At 40.4% G+C, this 15100-nt stretch overlaps 1 protein-coding gene across 1 annotated transcript in view; it reads left to right on the top strand.

Moving 5' to 3' along the window:
• The window catches only part of Snd1 (staphylococcal nuclease and tudor domain containing 1), a 410467-nt gene that overhangs the window by 34531 nt on the left and 360836 nt on the right, over positions 1-15100 (top strand). Inside the window, exons 3-8 of the mRNA XM_005319414.4 lie at positions 6311-6431; positions 9195-9273; positions 11471-11631; positions 12329-12420; positions 13138-13296; positions 14574-14680. Of these exons, the coding sequence (XP_005319471.1) occupies positions 6311-6431; positions 9195-9273; positions 11471-11631; positions 12329-12420; positions 13138-13296; positions 14574-14680 (719 nt within the window). The remainder of the gene's footprint in view (positions 1-6310; positions 6432-9194; positions 9274-11470; positions 11632-12328; positions 12421-13137; positions 13297-14573; positions 14681-15100) is intronic.

Raw genomic sequence — 15100 nt, 5'->3', positions numbered from 1 at the left:
GATTTTTAATATCTATATAGCATTGTTTTCATAAATAGTATCCTATGATACATGCTGGGTCCCTATTATGGATTCTTAATCTGAAATCCACGTATCCCTAAAGGTATCTGCGAGTCCCATGGAGTTGTTTGTAAATTTTTGTGTGAACGTGGACTTTTTAATATTTTTTTTAGATTTTATTTATTTATTTTACTTGTTGATGGACCTTTATTTTTTATTTATATGCAGTGCTGAGAATCGAACCCAGTGCCTCACATATTCGAGGCAAGCTCTCTACCACTGAGCCACAACCCAGCGCTGGACTTTTTTTTTCAGTATTTTTTTTGTTGTAGATGGACATAGTATCTTTATTTATTTTTATGTGATGCTGAGGATCGAACCCAGTACCCCACACGTTAGAGGTAGGCGCTCTACCACTACAGCCCCAGCCCTGAAGATGGACTTTTTAAGGGATGAAATTATCAGCAACTCACCATTGGGTTAAGGTGACTTGAGAAACTGCTGAGCTTTTGTCCCCTATCTCTACCATGCCTCTAGCACTCCCCTTCCCCCACCTCTGATGCCTGGCTTCCAGGGCTGCTTTATGGACTCCTTTCCTCTCTAGGCAGCTGCCTTGAGTCCCAGTTCTGCACAATTTAGTTTTCTTGGCTTCTGTACTTTGAAACATTGGTGTGTTTGGCTCTTCTTTAGTAGTGCTTTGGGTATAGAAATAAAATTTCTAGAAAATAATTATTTGTCCTTTGCTCCAATTTGATGTTACACAAATTAGTACCTCAGCTCTCCTTTGCTCTCCAGGGTCGTGAAGAAGGAAAAGTTGGAGCCCATGAGGATCTTTTATTTAGGGTTTTAGTTTTTTTTTTCAACTATAACTAAGGGCATTTTGTTTAAATTAAGAATATAGTGAAGGGATGGGAATATAGCCCAGTGGTGGAACTCTTGTCTAGCATGTGTGAGGCTGGGGGTTCAATCCCCAGTACTGCAAAAAAAAAAAAAAAAAAAAAAAAGAAAGAAAGAAAAAAGATATAAAGGAGTGTTACAGATAATAGAAGTAGAGAAAAATAATCATTTTGTCAAATGAACCAGTTAGAATCTTGGAATATTAACTAAATAGATTAAGATAAGGTCTTTTTCATTGGTCCTTCATCAGTAACCACAGGTGTTGGGAATATATAGTGTATACCTCAGGATTGTTCAATACGGATTAAACGAGAAAATGTGACAGGCTTTGTGCATTATAGCATCATAAAGTACTTAGTAAATGGTAGTGTGTGGCAATCACTGCTGCTGTGTTACACCAAGTACTAAAGATTAAGTCTCTTTCAATAGTTTTCAGATTTTGGGTGCTAACCAAATGAGCAAACCAACATTTTAAATAGTACTCTTCCTTTCAGTTGCATGTTATATAACAACTCAACTGCTTCTGAGAGGTGAAGAGTGTTGACCTTTCTTGGAGCTGATCAAGTTCATTTCTCCAGAAGAAAGAAGCAGTGTAGCCTCTAAGAAAGAGGGTTGTGTTTTAATTTCCCGTTTTGTGAGTGAGAATCTGGGGCAGAGAAGCTCAAGACCAGTTGGGACTTGTTCTAAAGTATAACTGTATGCCATATAACAGGACAATAGAATCTGACCAGAACTATCCTAGCTGAAAGAATACCCTCTGATCTTACCTGGCATTCCATTTAGTCCCATGTATTATACAGTCTAGTGCTTTTGCCTCTTCTAGAGCACCTCAGTCTCATCAAGTTTCTTCCAGTTACTCTTCAAGGATCCCTGGCAGATGAAGTATTTGTAGATTCAGTGAGCCCACAGTCATTATTTCTCCCTCCTAACACCTAGTCTGTCCTCACTCTGCTGTGACCTGCTGTGCCCTTGAAGCTGCCCTGAGTCAGTACCAGGAATGCCCCAACCAGATTTTCCTTGTTCTTGTTTCACCTCCTCTCCCCCAATATCCAGGCCTTTTATCAAGACCTAGAAATTCTGCCTCCTTAAAATCTTTTCTTATCCATCCTTGACATTTTATTGCTGTTCTTACTGCTCTTTGTTCAGCTTTGATAGTGTGCTTGAAATGTTGAAATGAAGTCCCTTTGCTTCATTCTTCCTTTTAATCCTTTCTCCATAGGTACCCAGATTCTTTTGAAACATAATTTCATTTATTGCCTTGCTCATTGTTATTCCCAGACACTTCAGTGGTTCCTCACTGACAAGCCTATGTGTCTTAGCCTGGTACACAGAGCATTTGTGATTTAACTTTCAGTTTCTTTGGGAATGTTAAGGCCCAACCATGATGCAGCACTAAGGTCTCCTCCTAGGACACAGGAGTGTACCTCCTCTGTCCTTGGCTCATGCTACTCCCTCCATCAGGAGTCCTTTCCCCATTTGTGTGGCCTAGGACACTTCCTCGAATCCCATCTTAGTGCTGGCAGAGCATCCTCAACATTTCTTTCCAGGTCTGTGCTTTTCTCTACTAGATCATAAGCTGTTCAAAAGAAGGGGCCTTTTCTCTCTCTCTGGGTTCTTGTGTCTAGTCAGCACCCGACACAAAGCAGGTATACAGTGAGTAAATGTTTAAGAGGATAATGAGGAAAAGAACCCAAACATTTCTCTTTGGGAGCAGGAGGGTTATTCATCATGGCACCACCCTTCCAGGCTTCCATTGTTTTGGAGCTGTTGGTTCTTTTCACATTCAAGAAATATCGAAGACATTATTGTTCTTTTTCTTGCCTTTGTATCACTACCCCAAATATCATTCATTTGATTATTTTTTGCCTTCCTTCTGTTATCTTCTTTCACTGGTACTCAGCTTTCTCCTAAGTCCTGTGGCAATGAAAGCAACCCTACTGTATGTCCCAGCCGGCACTGCCCCTGTCCCAGGCTAATCCCCAGCGTTGCCTAGCTACTCCAGGCAGCCTAGATACTGCATTGATGGGCACTGTGGGATTTATATATTTATTTCTCACAGATTAATTGAGCTCCTGCAGTGTAAAGCTGTATGTTGGTTTCATGAGAAATACAGCAGTGAATGTGACAGTTATATTCACTTGAGTTTGAGGATTAGGATGGTGAGGGAGAGATGGGAGAGCAAGATATCCATGTGATACAATGGAGTCATTAGAAGAGAAGAAGGAACAAGAGTCTTAGAACAACCTGGGCATAGTGGTTCAGTCCTGTAGTCTCAGCTACTTGGGAGGCTGAGGCAGGAGAATTCCAAGTTAGAGGCCAGTTTTGGCAACTTAGACCCTGTCTCAAAATAAAAAATAAAGAAGCTGGAGGTGTAGATTAGTGGTACAGTGCCCTGGGCTTATTTTCCAGTATGGGGCTGGGATGGAAGTATAAAATGCTAGACCATGGTTTTAAGATTTTACATTGTTCTGGGTTTGATCTTGTCCCAGTAATTTTAGGAGTATGACTGAAAAAGATTGGAATCAGAAAGTTGCATTTCACTTCAGGTGTCACAGGTTTGCTTGCGTCTGAGCATGGAGAATAAGCTGCCAGATTCAGAGTACCTGCAGTGGGCATTCTAAAGGGAGGAGGAGGAGGTAGTTGTGAATCTTCACTTAAAGGCTACTTGTTTCTTAGATGGGGACATCATATGAAAAGACCAGTTATTCTTCCTATTAGGCCATTTTGGCTCCTGATAATGCTTTTAGGGAGGTTCTCTGCCTTTTAGGGTTGTTGTAGGAGATTCTTTTGAGACAGAAAGCCTTCCTGACTGTCCTATGTTTACATGTGGAGGCACTGGCCTTAATTCTATAAGGATTCTTTGTTTTGTTTTGTGGTGTTGATTGATCATGTTACTGGGGATTAAAATAGAGTGTCATGTGTGCTAGGCAAGAGCTGTACCACAGAGCTTCATCCTCAGCCTTCATGGATTCTCTCTTATCCTGTTCTCTTGCCCTTGTGAGCACCCATTGTCAGTTTCTTTCCTGCATAGCTCTGAGCCTCTTCTCGTCTTAGCCGATATCTTTTCTGGTTACAGAATTCACCCATCTCTTCATAGAAAATGACTTGAGGGCTGCTTTAGGGAAGGAAGATTGTAGAAATTAGGCAGTTTTTTTCCTACAGTGTTAGGTGTGTGTCCGTTTCAAAATCTCCAGTGTGGCTTTCTCTTATTGCCCAGTGACTGACCAACTCTAAAACATGAGGGCCTCAGTGAAAGGTTTTCTTTCAGCAAGCCTTGAAAACTTTTAGAGAGCTTCTGCCTGGTAGGTAGAAACTGTAGGATCTCCCTAAGGGGTAGCCTCATGAACTGACCCTAGTTACATGAGTTTTCACCAAAGTCTTAACTTCCTTTAGGAGCACAACTATGATTAGAACTTTGCCAGTATTTAAGAAGAATATTACTGAATTTTAAATATTAATGTGGTACTTGGGGCTGTATTATAAGCACAGCCATAGCTGGGTATATTTGTAGAATAAGTTGACCACTAAGTTAATTTGTTTGTGTGAGGCTCAGTACTATTGGTTTGTTTATTGTTATTTCTGTGATATGATTGATAATTGGGATTATGAATCAGTTATTGACCTCTTTTTGGCAAGTGGTTTCTGTTTTCAGTTTTAGGGAATGTGGGTGGGGAATGAGCCATAATGATATGGAGAACTGTTTATTGCTACTGAGTGATTGGCTCCTTTGCCTATTATAATTTTCAGGAGAGAGGATCATGTGAGTGAATACAAGGTTGTTTTAGGGTCTTTGAGCACCCTTACCTGGGACTAGTTCTTCCTGGAACCAGTCACAGTTGGTGGATATATAACAGCACTGTTACATGACTGCCAGCCCAGCAAGTTGATGGATTTGCCATATTTTGGTTGGCTTCTGGTCTGGGTATATTTTTCATTTAGAAATGTTGTTGAGTGACCTCATGTTTAATCTTCATGGACTGAAAAGATAAGCAGAGGCTTCCTCTTCAGGCTACTTACTCATTTACTGTTTGCTTTCCTATGTGCATTTGGAGTTCTGTGATTTTAAGAGCTCTTCATAGGGAATGTGTGCATATTGCATTGTAAGAGAAGAACACCCTTTTCTCCTTTGTGTGTTTTCAGGACATGAGCTTCTACTGACCATATGCTCCTGGAACTTTGAGCCCGTCCCTCCCATTTCTATTCTAAGGGAACTTGGGGAACTGAGCTAGGACTGGACTATAAATTCAGGTGCCAGTGTCCACTCTGACAGGGTTGTTTCAGAGGAGACATCTTCTTTGAACCATCGTAGGAGTGGTGGGGCAGGTATGGGACAAAACTCTCCCTTTGCTCTATTCCTTTTTTCCTTCCTTTCTAACTTCCTTTCAACGAGTTCCTAGGGAGTGAATTGAGGTGACAACTGAGTTATACTCCCAGCCTCTTTTTTTTTTTAAATTTTGAGACAATCTCTGTTCAGGTTGGTCTTACTTAAACTTGTGATCTTCCTGTTTCAGCCTCTCGAGTTGCTGCATTTGTAGGTGTGTACCAGTGTGCTCAGTTGTTTTGCTTATTTTCTTCATAGCCTGGAGACATGCCATGTGGGGATGTGTAACTCCCACCTGTGTCTATGTTGTGAGTGGGTGAGAGGGAGAAATTGCCACAATTGCTGATCCCCCCTCAGGGCTGTTACTGATGTCCTTCTAAGAATCTGGGACCGGCAAAGGCTTCAGACTGGAGCAGGATAGAAGAGGAGACATTTGCGGGGACTGTCCTCAACTGTGCTGCTGTATTTTAAAAGGCAGAAATAACAAAATAAGGCTCTTTCTTGAGCGGTGAATTCACTCTGAAATAATAGCACTAAGCCTTCATTGTTCCTCTAGCAGTGCCTCAAACTGGTTTTGGGGAAAGTGCTTTGTAAATTGGAAAAAAGGTGAACAAATGGAGGTGGTATTTGTTAGTTACGATGTTTCTCATAAATAACAAGGTGGCAGTTGTTATTTAAGATATCCTCCAGGTATCTTCTGGAGCCTGGGCTCCCCATTTCAGGGAGTGTATTGATACATAGAAAGCAGTTAGAGCAGTGGCTGGCACATGGCAAGTGCTATAAAAGTGTTGGCAAATATTATTCACGAAGTAAGCTGTAACTGAGCAGGCAGTGATGGGGAAAGTGCTACTACTGGTGTCTGGAAAGCTCTGAGGCCTGTTTTTAGGGTTTGTTAACTAATCACTAGACCTTCTGTTTGTATGAGGCCCCTAAATGTGTAATCTGCATTGTGTGCATTTTGTTTTCTTGTTCTCTCTTAGCGTAGAGGTGTGCTAGGTACTCACACGGTTATTGAAGGCATGAAATTGCTTGAACTCTGATCGGGATATGGAATAGGCAGTTCTCCTGTGACATCTTTGTTTTGTCTTTCAGCCCTGGGCATTTCCTGCTCGAGAGTTCCTTCGAAAGAAGCTGATTGGGAAGGAAGTCTGTTTCACGATAGAAAACAAGACTCCCCAGGGGCGAGAGTATGGCATGATCTACCTTGGAAAAGGTGAGTGGCAAGGAGGAGTGCACTCATGGAGTGTAAAGTTCCTCTGAGGGGGCATTTCATGTGGTGGCAGTCCACTGTGGAGGTAGCTTGAGGAGTTGGCTGTAGGTGGCATTGGAGATGCATCAGGTACTGGGCACATGGCACATAGATGCACAGGCACGACCCCAGCAGTCCTGCTCCTTGTTTACTCCTGTGCTACTTTCTTGGCGTGGTTTGAGGTGGATGTGGAATAGCGTAGCAGTCTCTCTCCTGTTTAGGCCACCAGGTTGTGGAACTTAATGGCTCTGTGCTTCTAGGTCAGAGTGCTAATTGAATTCCTATAGATTTTCGATGTTGCATCCTCTATTTTCTTTATCTTGTGGCTTTTCTTCTCTTCTTGGGGACTCTTTAGGAAAGGAAGATCTGTTCAGGGCTTTTCATTTTTTTTTCCCCTGGCCACACGTTTTGTAAGAATTGAAAGAACACAGGCTTTAAAAAGATAGTATATGTAAAGATAAAGTTTAAAAAGATGGTACATGTAAAGTGCCACCTCTGGCATGGTTTGTGTACTCAGTGAATATGTGTGCATGTGCATGTGTGCATGCCCCTGTTGTTTAGCTGGGCTAGATGGCTAATGGGATGTGAGATGTTATGGTCTTCTTGGCTTAGGTGGAGGGGGAGAGTAAGATTGGGAATGGAGTTTCAACAGATATAGGACATTGAAAAAATTGATAAAATATGGAAAGCAACATGATGAACATGAATAGTTTGAGAGCACATTTTTAAGAAGTTTCCTGTGATTCTTAAAAACAAAACAGAACAAAACAAAAGCAACCCTAACATCTCATGCAGCTAAGCTGTCTTAGATCATCTATTTGACTTATGTAGTCAGAGCTGGAGGTAAACAAGCTAGGTTGAGTGGTGAGACTAATGACATCCTGTTAAGACTGATTATAATTGTGGAGATATTTGAAAAAGTGAGTTGGAAATGAACTTGGAGGCATCTTATTCAGTTTCTTTCTCTTTTTAGGATGGGAAAAAAAAAATGGTAGAATTTGAGGTTAGCCCAGGACTTATTAAAAAAGGGATGATCAGTTTTCTCACTTTTGAAGACAACATGGTAATCCATCTGCTCTGAATACTATCCCCCAATTGTGATTTGATCAGAATCTTAATTTGATAAGTAATTGAGCAAGAATGAGGTCTGTGGTTTGCAAATTTCTTTTTTGATTCCTTATGTACCACATTTTTGTTGCCTCCTTTGAGGGTTCAGCCTAGGGGAATATATTTTTCTCCATTTTTGAAGAGCATTTGGAATTCAACTTTTTAGAAATGGGCCATTTTTGAGTGGTCTGTGCCAAGATAATGTGGGAGAGCATTGTTGATGGGCTGGATTTGTGACTGCGCATCTTATTTGTACCTGGGCTTCATTCTTTCTACCCCCTGACCTCTTGGCATCTCAGTGTTCAACCTTTCCTAATTGTTGAATCCTTCCTTTTGATTTTACACTCTTGGGATTCCTGTTGCTTTGAAGGAACCAATGTGATCTCTACTAATATTAGTTACGTGTGTGTCTGGCTTCAGCGTTAACCTCCATAGAAAGAACAGATGATCCACCCTGAGCCTCAGACTTGAGTGTTCTTCATATAAATATCATTCTCTTCAACTTTGGTAGGGAAAGAGGCTTACAATTTGCTTCTGCAGACTTTTTGGCATTCTACTAGTGAGGCATTCAGGTTGGGCTTGGGGGTGTATGCACTCATTACTGTTTACGGAAGTTGATGTGTAGTGTATAAATCTTAAACAATCTTTTTCTGTGCTGACATTACCTATAAGCTAGACTGCTGTGTTTCAGTTTATCTAGGAGCTTGTTCTCTGCCATATTAAAGATTTTTATGTGGTGATTCCCTCCTAAATGTCTTTTCTTTATCGTTTTAGCTGACAAGCGAAGATTTAAGAGAATATTCCCAGCTTAAAAAATTTTTCAATAGTATGGAAATGCAATTAATGTTTCAAGTGCCTGAATAGAACCTCATCAGGTTGAGTTTTATGTTTAACTTCATTTTTCTTGGCTGCTGTGTGAGATAAGGAATCTAAGACACTGTCTTCTGAGAACCTCTATGAGAGCAAGATACTTTCTTTCTCAGGTAGCATAGTTTGTCTTGGTGTCTTCTTGGAGTGGGACATTGTGGAGAGGAATTAGACTTTGAGGTGTGAAGTGATACATAACCCTAAATGAATGTGTCTATCCCTCCAAGGTGAGGGAACTATTCTTACTTCTGCCATGCACTTGGCTAGGTATCTGGTGATTTACGTACATTATTCAATTCTCTCAAGAACCAGTGGAGGCTAGTGCTGTCCCTACTCGAGGGGTGAATGAATTAGGATACTGAGAAATCTTGTCTAAGCTGCTAAGCAGTGGGTCTGTGTTCATCTCTAGCTTTGCTTTCCTTTGGTTATTGCTTCATGCTCTTCTGAGCAGCCTGCCACATGTGTCTTGCTTTCTTGTCAGTCTCCTGTGGTTCCTGAGATTGCCTTTGACCTGGGAGTTACACTAGAAAATTAGAAACAAAGTCTTGAGAAGATGGATAAGTCTTTGGGTCCTCAAATCTAGACATGTGGGAAGATGAGGTCTTCTGAAAAGCTCAGTGCTGCACTGAGGCCTGTCCAGATCTCTGGCAGCATCACTCCTTGAAGAACTGAGTGTGAAAGTGGTCTGTCCACTGGAGCTCTGTTGCTAGTGGAGGCAGGTTTGATTCTTAGTTTTCTTGTTTTCCTCTTCAGATACTACCGGGGAAAACATTGCAGAGTCACTGGTTGCAGAGGGCTTGGCCACCCGGAGAGAAGGCATGAGAGCTAATAAGTAAGTATCCAGCACTTGTTTGTCCCTGTATCTTTCTTGAGATGTCAAAGGAGATAAGATGTTCAACTGTTAATTGGCTTGGCTACATTTTTGTTCCTGTTCCCTCATATAAAATGGATAATTTTAGGTGCTTTCTGAGATATTCTTATCCATGGATTATTTTGAACCAGGAGATCATTAAATATTCATTAATGGTGTTTGATTTATGTACCTTCTTTAAAAATAGGGTTTGAGACTAGGCAATTCTATTCTTCATATTCTTGAGTCTATATAGGTTTTAGACTGTAGATATTCAGTTGAAGAGAATTTTTCCACCTGTTCAGACCTAAATATTTATTGAGCACTTACTATGTTCTAGTCACTGAGAGTATAGCAGTGAACCGATTTAGGCTCTGTTAGCATTCTAATGGGGGGACAGACAATAAATAGATATATGAAGTCATATTGAGTGCAAGGAATCGTGCAGTGAGAAGTCAAGCTGAGTGAATAAATAGTATTCAAAGCAAAATCTGAGGAAACTGACATGGCCACAGTTGTTCTGTTTTGAGGGTTAGGAAAAATTTCTCTCTCTTCAAAGCCTTTTAAGTTTGTTTGGTCTATGAATCTTTAGATACTTAATTAGTAGGTAAAAACATGTTTGTTTAGCTAATGGCAGTGTGAACTTGTTAGAAGGAAGTGTTAGGTGTGTAAGGTTTGTAGTACTTGTATCATGTGTAAGTTCACTAGTGTTAGCTCTCATTAGGATAGATTGCAGCTGGCTTTAATTAACACTTTAGTCTCTGAAAAGTGATATGCTACATCAGTAATTTAGAGTCTGTAAACATGCTGTTTAAATCATTAAGTCCTTGCTATAGTATATGACTATAATAGCTGAAGAAAAGGCTTTAGATAAATATTTGCATGAGGTGTACTGAAGATGAGATTGAGCAAAGGCCTCATAGACTTTGGGGCTGCATCATTCACCTTTGGGCCTTTCTGATCGCCTGGAGACATTTGCTGGACTCCATAATTGGTGTGTATACATGTGGAATTTGTTGAATTAAGATATTTGTTTTAGGTGGTGTTTTTGGAAGCATGCTGCAGTTCTAACTTAAGGACAATTACTGGCATGATTACTGTTGCAGTGTTTTTTTGGGAATTCAGTTTGCAACCGGAATGTATAATAAAAAAAAAAAAAAATCCCACTACAGTTTTGTACCATCTCAACAAAGAAATCTCTGCTGGAGTACTAATCCCTCTAAACATAAAGTCTCCTTTTCTCAGTTTCTGTGTTTTTATCTCTCTTGCTACATTTTCTGTCTAATGCTGGCTGTGATTTTGGATCTCTGAGGACATGGTTGCCTTTTAGGTAGGGGTAAGGAAGAGAGGTATGCTTGAGCTATGGCAGGTTGTTCTTGCTTAGCAGTTCCTACTGATCAAGGTGAGAGGAGATTCAGTTTATGTGTATAGCTGTTGATGGTATCAGTTTTTTGAGACTGTATAAAGCCCTTGGAGTTCATTGCTCCCTAACGTTAGTTCAAATATGAAGAGATGAGCCATTTTTAGTGCCTCCCTGCTTTTTTTTTTTTTTTTTTTAACTTGCTTTGATCTGTCTACTTTTTGGCTGTTCTGGTATATAGTTTGGTTTTCTACCTGTTTAGGGGAGGAGGATTTATTTTCAAACATTCTTTTGCCTAGCTTGCCTTATTGAATGGCTAGTTAGCTTTGGGACAACATTTTCTGTTTACAGCAGTGTTTGCTGTATGCGCCCCAGCCTTGTTTTGTGGATTGAGAGAGAATAAGGGCAATTCTTAGCCACCCTCACTGCATTGTGTCCTACTGTGCTATGCCTGGCTTCTAGTTCCTGAATCTGAGATGGTTGTTAAATGAAGCTGTATCCCCTGGAGTGGCTCCCCTCTGAGCCACTGACTTGCTGTCTTTGACTCACCCATGGTGGAAGTATTCAGAGTGTGTTCTTTAGGTCTTCTCATTATATGTTCTTAGAATCCAATTTGTTTCAAGAAACAAATTTGGAATCTGGAAATTATGCTCATGGTGATTTCGTGGTTATAGGTTTGAGTCGTTAAGCCATAGGTCTTAAACAAATGCTTTGGTTTCTTCCAGGGAAGAACATGCTTAAAAAAAACCTAGTGGCTAAGAGCTGTTGGTTTCTGTTTGTGAACTCAATAACCAAGCTCTTTTGTTTTTTATGTCCTAGTCCTGAGCAGAGCCGGCTTTCAGAATGTGAGGAACAAGCAAAAGCAGCGAAGAAAGGGATGTGGAGTGAGGGGAATGGTTCACACACCATCCGGGACCTTAAGTATACCATCGAGAACCCAAGGCACTTTGTGGACTCACACCACCAGAAGCCTGTCAATGGTAGGCTGGCAGGAAGAAACAGCTATAACTCAGGGTGATTTCTTTCTATTTGCTCTCTTTGCTTCTTGAGGTTTATAGGCTCTAGTGAGTCTTTCTTCTGCTTATTTAGTATCCAAGGGAAATCCTTAAGGGTAAAATGACACTATGGCATTTTGGAGTTTGAATTGTGTTCATACAGATTATATCAGGTATATTTCTAGTTCTTTGCCATTAACAGGCAAGTAGTTGTTGGTATTTTACACATTGGGTGGATCTCTGTCTCTAAAAGAAGGCTACTTAAATACTACCCCTGCTACTTGGAGGTAGAAACATGTAGTCCATATATATATATTCATATGCTATATAGTTTTTGGTCCCACTTTGAGACCTAACTACAGACTTAGTAAAGTAAAAGTATTATCAATCCTGAGTCATTGTTTTTTCTGGCACAGGGTATATGGTGAGCATTCTAGATTTTGGATGACAAAACTTTGGTATGAGCGATGAGGTATCAAAAGGTTCAGAAGACAAAAGTAGTTTTTAGCTGTTTTCCCTGGATTGGTTCTTGCAAACATTCATGATGTGCCAGTGCATCCTCACTTCTCAGAGGGAGGCTTTCTCAGGGTTTGGGGGAGAATTACTGTTTTATATGCAATTTGATTGGGCATTATTTATCCTTCTCATGACTTTTTCATAAGTTGTTTATTCTGTCATGCAGCTATCATCGAGCACGTGCGGGATGGCAGTGTGGTCAGGGCCTTGCTTCTCCCAGATTACTACCTGGTTACAGTCATGCTGTCAGGGATCAAGGTCAGACCATAAACTGGGGTACTTGGTGGGTATGGGATTGGTAGAAGTGTTTAGTTATAGGTATATTTCTGTACCTGGGACTTTGGATCTCCATTTCCTTCTTGATATTGTTCATTAACCAGAGTTCTTTTATACTTATTTTGGTTTAAATGTTGTAATACAACATTTCTAATCAGATCAAATACCTTTTTTTAAAAATAATTGAAAGCACTCGACCTGTTTGAAATGGAAGATTGTTGAGTATAACCTAGAGGAGGAGGAATAAGTGACTCTGAAGTTTGCTGAATATGGCTTATATTAATTCAGAAATACCCGTTTGGTTTTTCAGTTTTTATTTTTGGTACTGGGGATTGAACCCAGGGTTGCTTTACTACCAAGCTACATCCCCAGTTCTTTTCATTTTTTATTTTGAGAAAGGGTTGCTGAAGATCTCACTAAGTTACTGAGGCTGGTCTTGGACTGGTGATCCTCCTGCCTCAACTTCCAGAGTCACTAGGATTACAGGTGTGCGCCACTGCACCTGGATCCTATTTAGATTTTTAAGAGATTGGGGATTAAAATCTAGGCCCTGGCAAATTTTCTCTTGATATGGGTATATTGAGGCCTCCCTGAGTTTAGCCTGTAGCAGGTTTGGTGTGGAAAAGGCTTGGGTAGGTGTAGGGTAAGAGAGCCGTCTCTCATTGGTCTGCCTTCCCATTCTGCCCTATTCTCCTTCAGTGCCCAACTTTTCGTCGGGAAGCAGATGGCAGTGAAACACCGGAGCCTTTTGCTGCAGAAGCCAAATTTTTTACTGAGTCGCGACTGCTTCAGAGAGACGTTCAGATCATCCTGGAGAGCTGCCACAACCAGAATGTTCTGGGTACCATCCTTCATCCAGTGAGTGTGCACATGCAGCCTGGGTTGTGATGGGCTACGAATGTACTTGGGCTTTGAAGAGCTGCAGTTTGCTTCTCTCTTCTTTCACTCTGTGTTTGTAACATCGATTTAAATATTTTGGAAGGATTACTATCTAATGATTTTGAAGCATTTTTTTGGGAGATATTATTTGTCTTATAGAATTGGACAGATCTGGGCAACTTCCTACCCTTAGGAAGTTAATGTCAAATGTTGCTGAGTTTATAAGGGGAAGAGGACTTTATCACTTACTTTCCCAAATGCTTGATCCTGAAGGTGCCAATTGGAAATGCTGGAGATGGCCACATCAGGTAGAATGTGTAATGATATTGTGGAGTAGGGTCAGTGAGGCTCTTTAGGTCAGGAAGTCAGCTGAGTATTGGTAGATCAGTGATGAGGAAACTAATACACGGAACATGCATAATGGAACATTATTATGTATTTCAGGCCTTATCCAGTTACTTCACTCTGAGAAGGAACTAGGTTCTAATGTTCTTAAAGTTCTTATTTATGAGAATTTTACCCTATTGTTTACTGTGATAGTTAGGTTGTTCTTGGACAAAAAGTGACCTTGTTTTTTGACAACTAAGTTAGTTTTCATTATTGTAACCTATCTATAATACAGAGTTAAACTACTGTTACTTTTTTGGTTAGATAATTTTTCCACGATAGTACTTTTAGAAGCCTGGGAGGCTTGGTTTGGAGTGTGCCAAGACCACATCTGTTTCTTCTGGAGTGCCGAGTGTCTGACCATGCCCAGCCAGATGGCTCTGTGTCACAGTAGAATAGGAATTGTAATTCACTGAGCAAGGTGTATCTTAAGCCATTCCTTTACCTAGCCTGTTCTTGAACCTCTGCTTATAGAAAGAGGAAAAAGTGCTGATCTTAGGGAAGGAAGGAGTAGGTGTAATTCTACTAAAGATTAACTTCCTTCTCTGCCCCAAGAAGAGCTATAGAAATGTCAATTCCATTCAATGCTACTAACATTCATCCTACTCCTATTAAGTGAGAGATACTATGCTGGCTGTTGTCTAGATATGAAATCAAGGCTGTTGAGAGGAGTCTCAGAGTAGTATCTCCCATCTTAGAGATAGTTTCTTTTTATTTCCTACGGTGGTTTCTTAATGAGAGAAACTTTTTTTAAAAAAATTTTTATATAGATTTGTAGACATGTTTGTTGTGTTAGAAATCTAAAGAAATAGATTCTTTTGCTCCAGAATCTAATCCATATCTGCCTTCTCATGCTGCTTGTTTCTCAGAACGGCAACATCACTGAACTCCTCCTGAAGGAAGGTTTTGCACGTTGTGTGGACTGGTCGATTGCAGTTTATACCCGGGGTGCTGAAAAGCTGAGGGCAGCTGAGAGGTAAGGTCTTCCAGCCAAGGAGCCTAGGCAAAGTAATCTAGCCATCTTTTATCACCCATGTGTGTCAGTGTCTCTTATTTCAATAAAGGTTTGGTGAATTCCAAAAGAAGGTAGGATCTCATATAGAGTATTGTCTTCAGTATTAGTCTTTAGGTTTAGTGTAATTCAGTGCTGGGTAGTAAGGGCTCAGATTTTTTCACTTTGACATTATTCTTTATGTGGTTCGCTTTTTTAACATTTTCAGTTCATGTTTTTTCCCAAGTTCATATCTTTATTTCTGGATTTGGGGCATTTTGGGATAAAATAAGTTCAGTATTATTTCAGAACAATAAAATCACTTATTAGCTACTCTTAAACAGGTAGGCTGGAGCAGAGCTATGATGGAAAGGTTGAGCCTGTGGGTTCCAAAGTAGAACCATG

Source organism: Ictidomys tridecemlineatus, chromosome 2 (genome assembly GCF_052094955.1).
Source record: "Ictidomys tridecemlineatus isolate mIctTri1 chromosome 2, mIctTri1.hap1, whole genome shotgun sequence".
NCBI lineage: Eukaryota > Metazoa > Chordata > Mammalia > Rodentia > Sciuridae > Ictidomys > Ictidomys tridecemlineatus.
The sequence above is the reverse complement of the archived record's forward strand: the minus strand, read 5'-3'. Positions and strand labels throughout refer to the sequence as shown.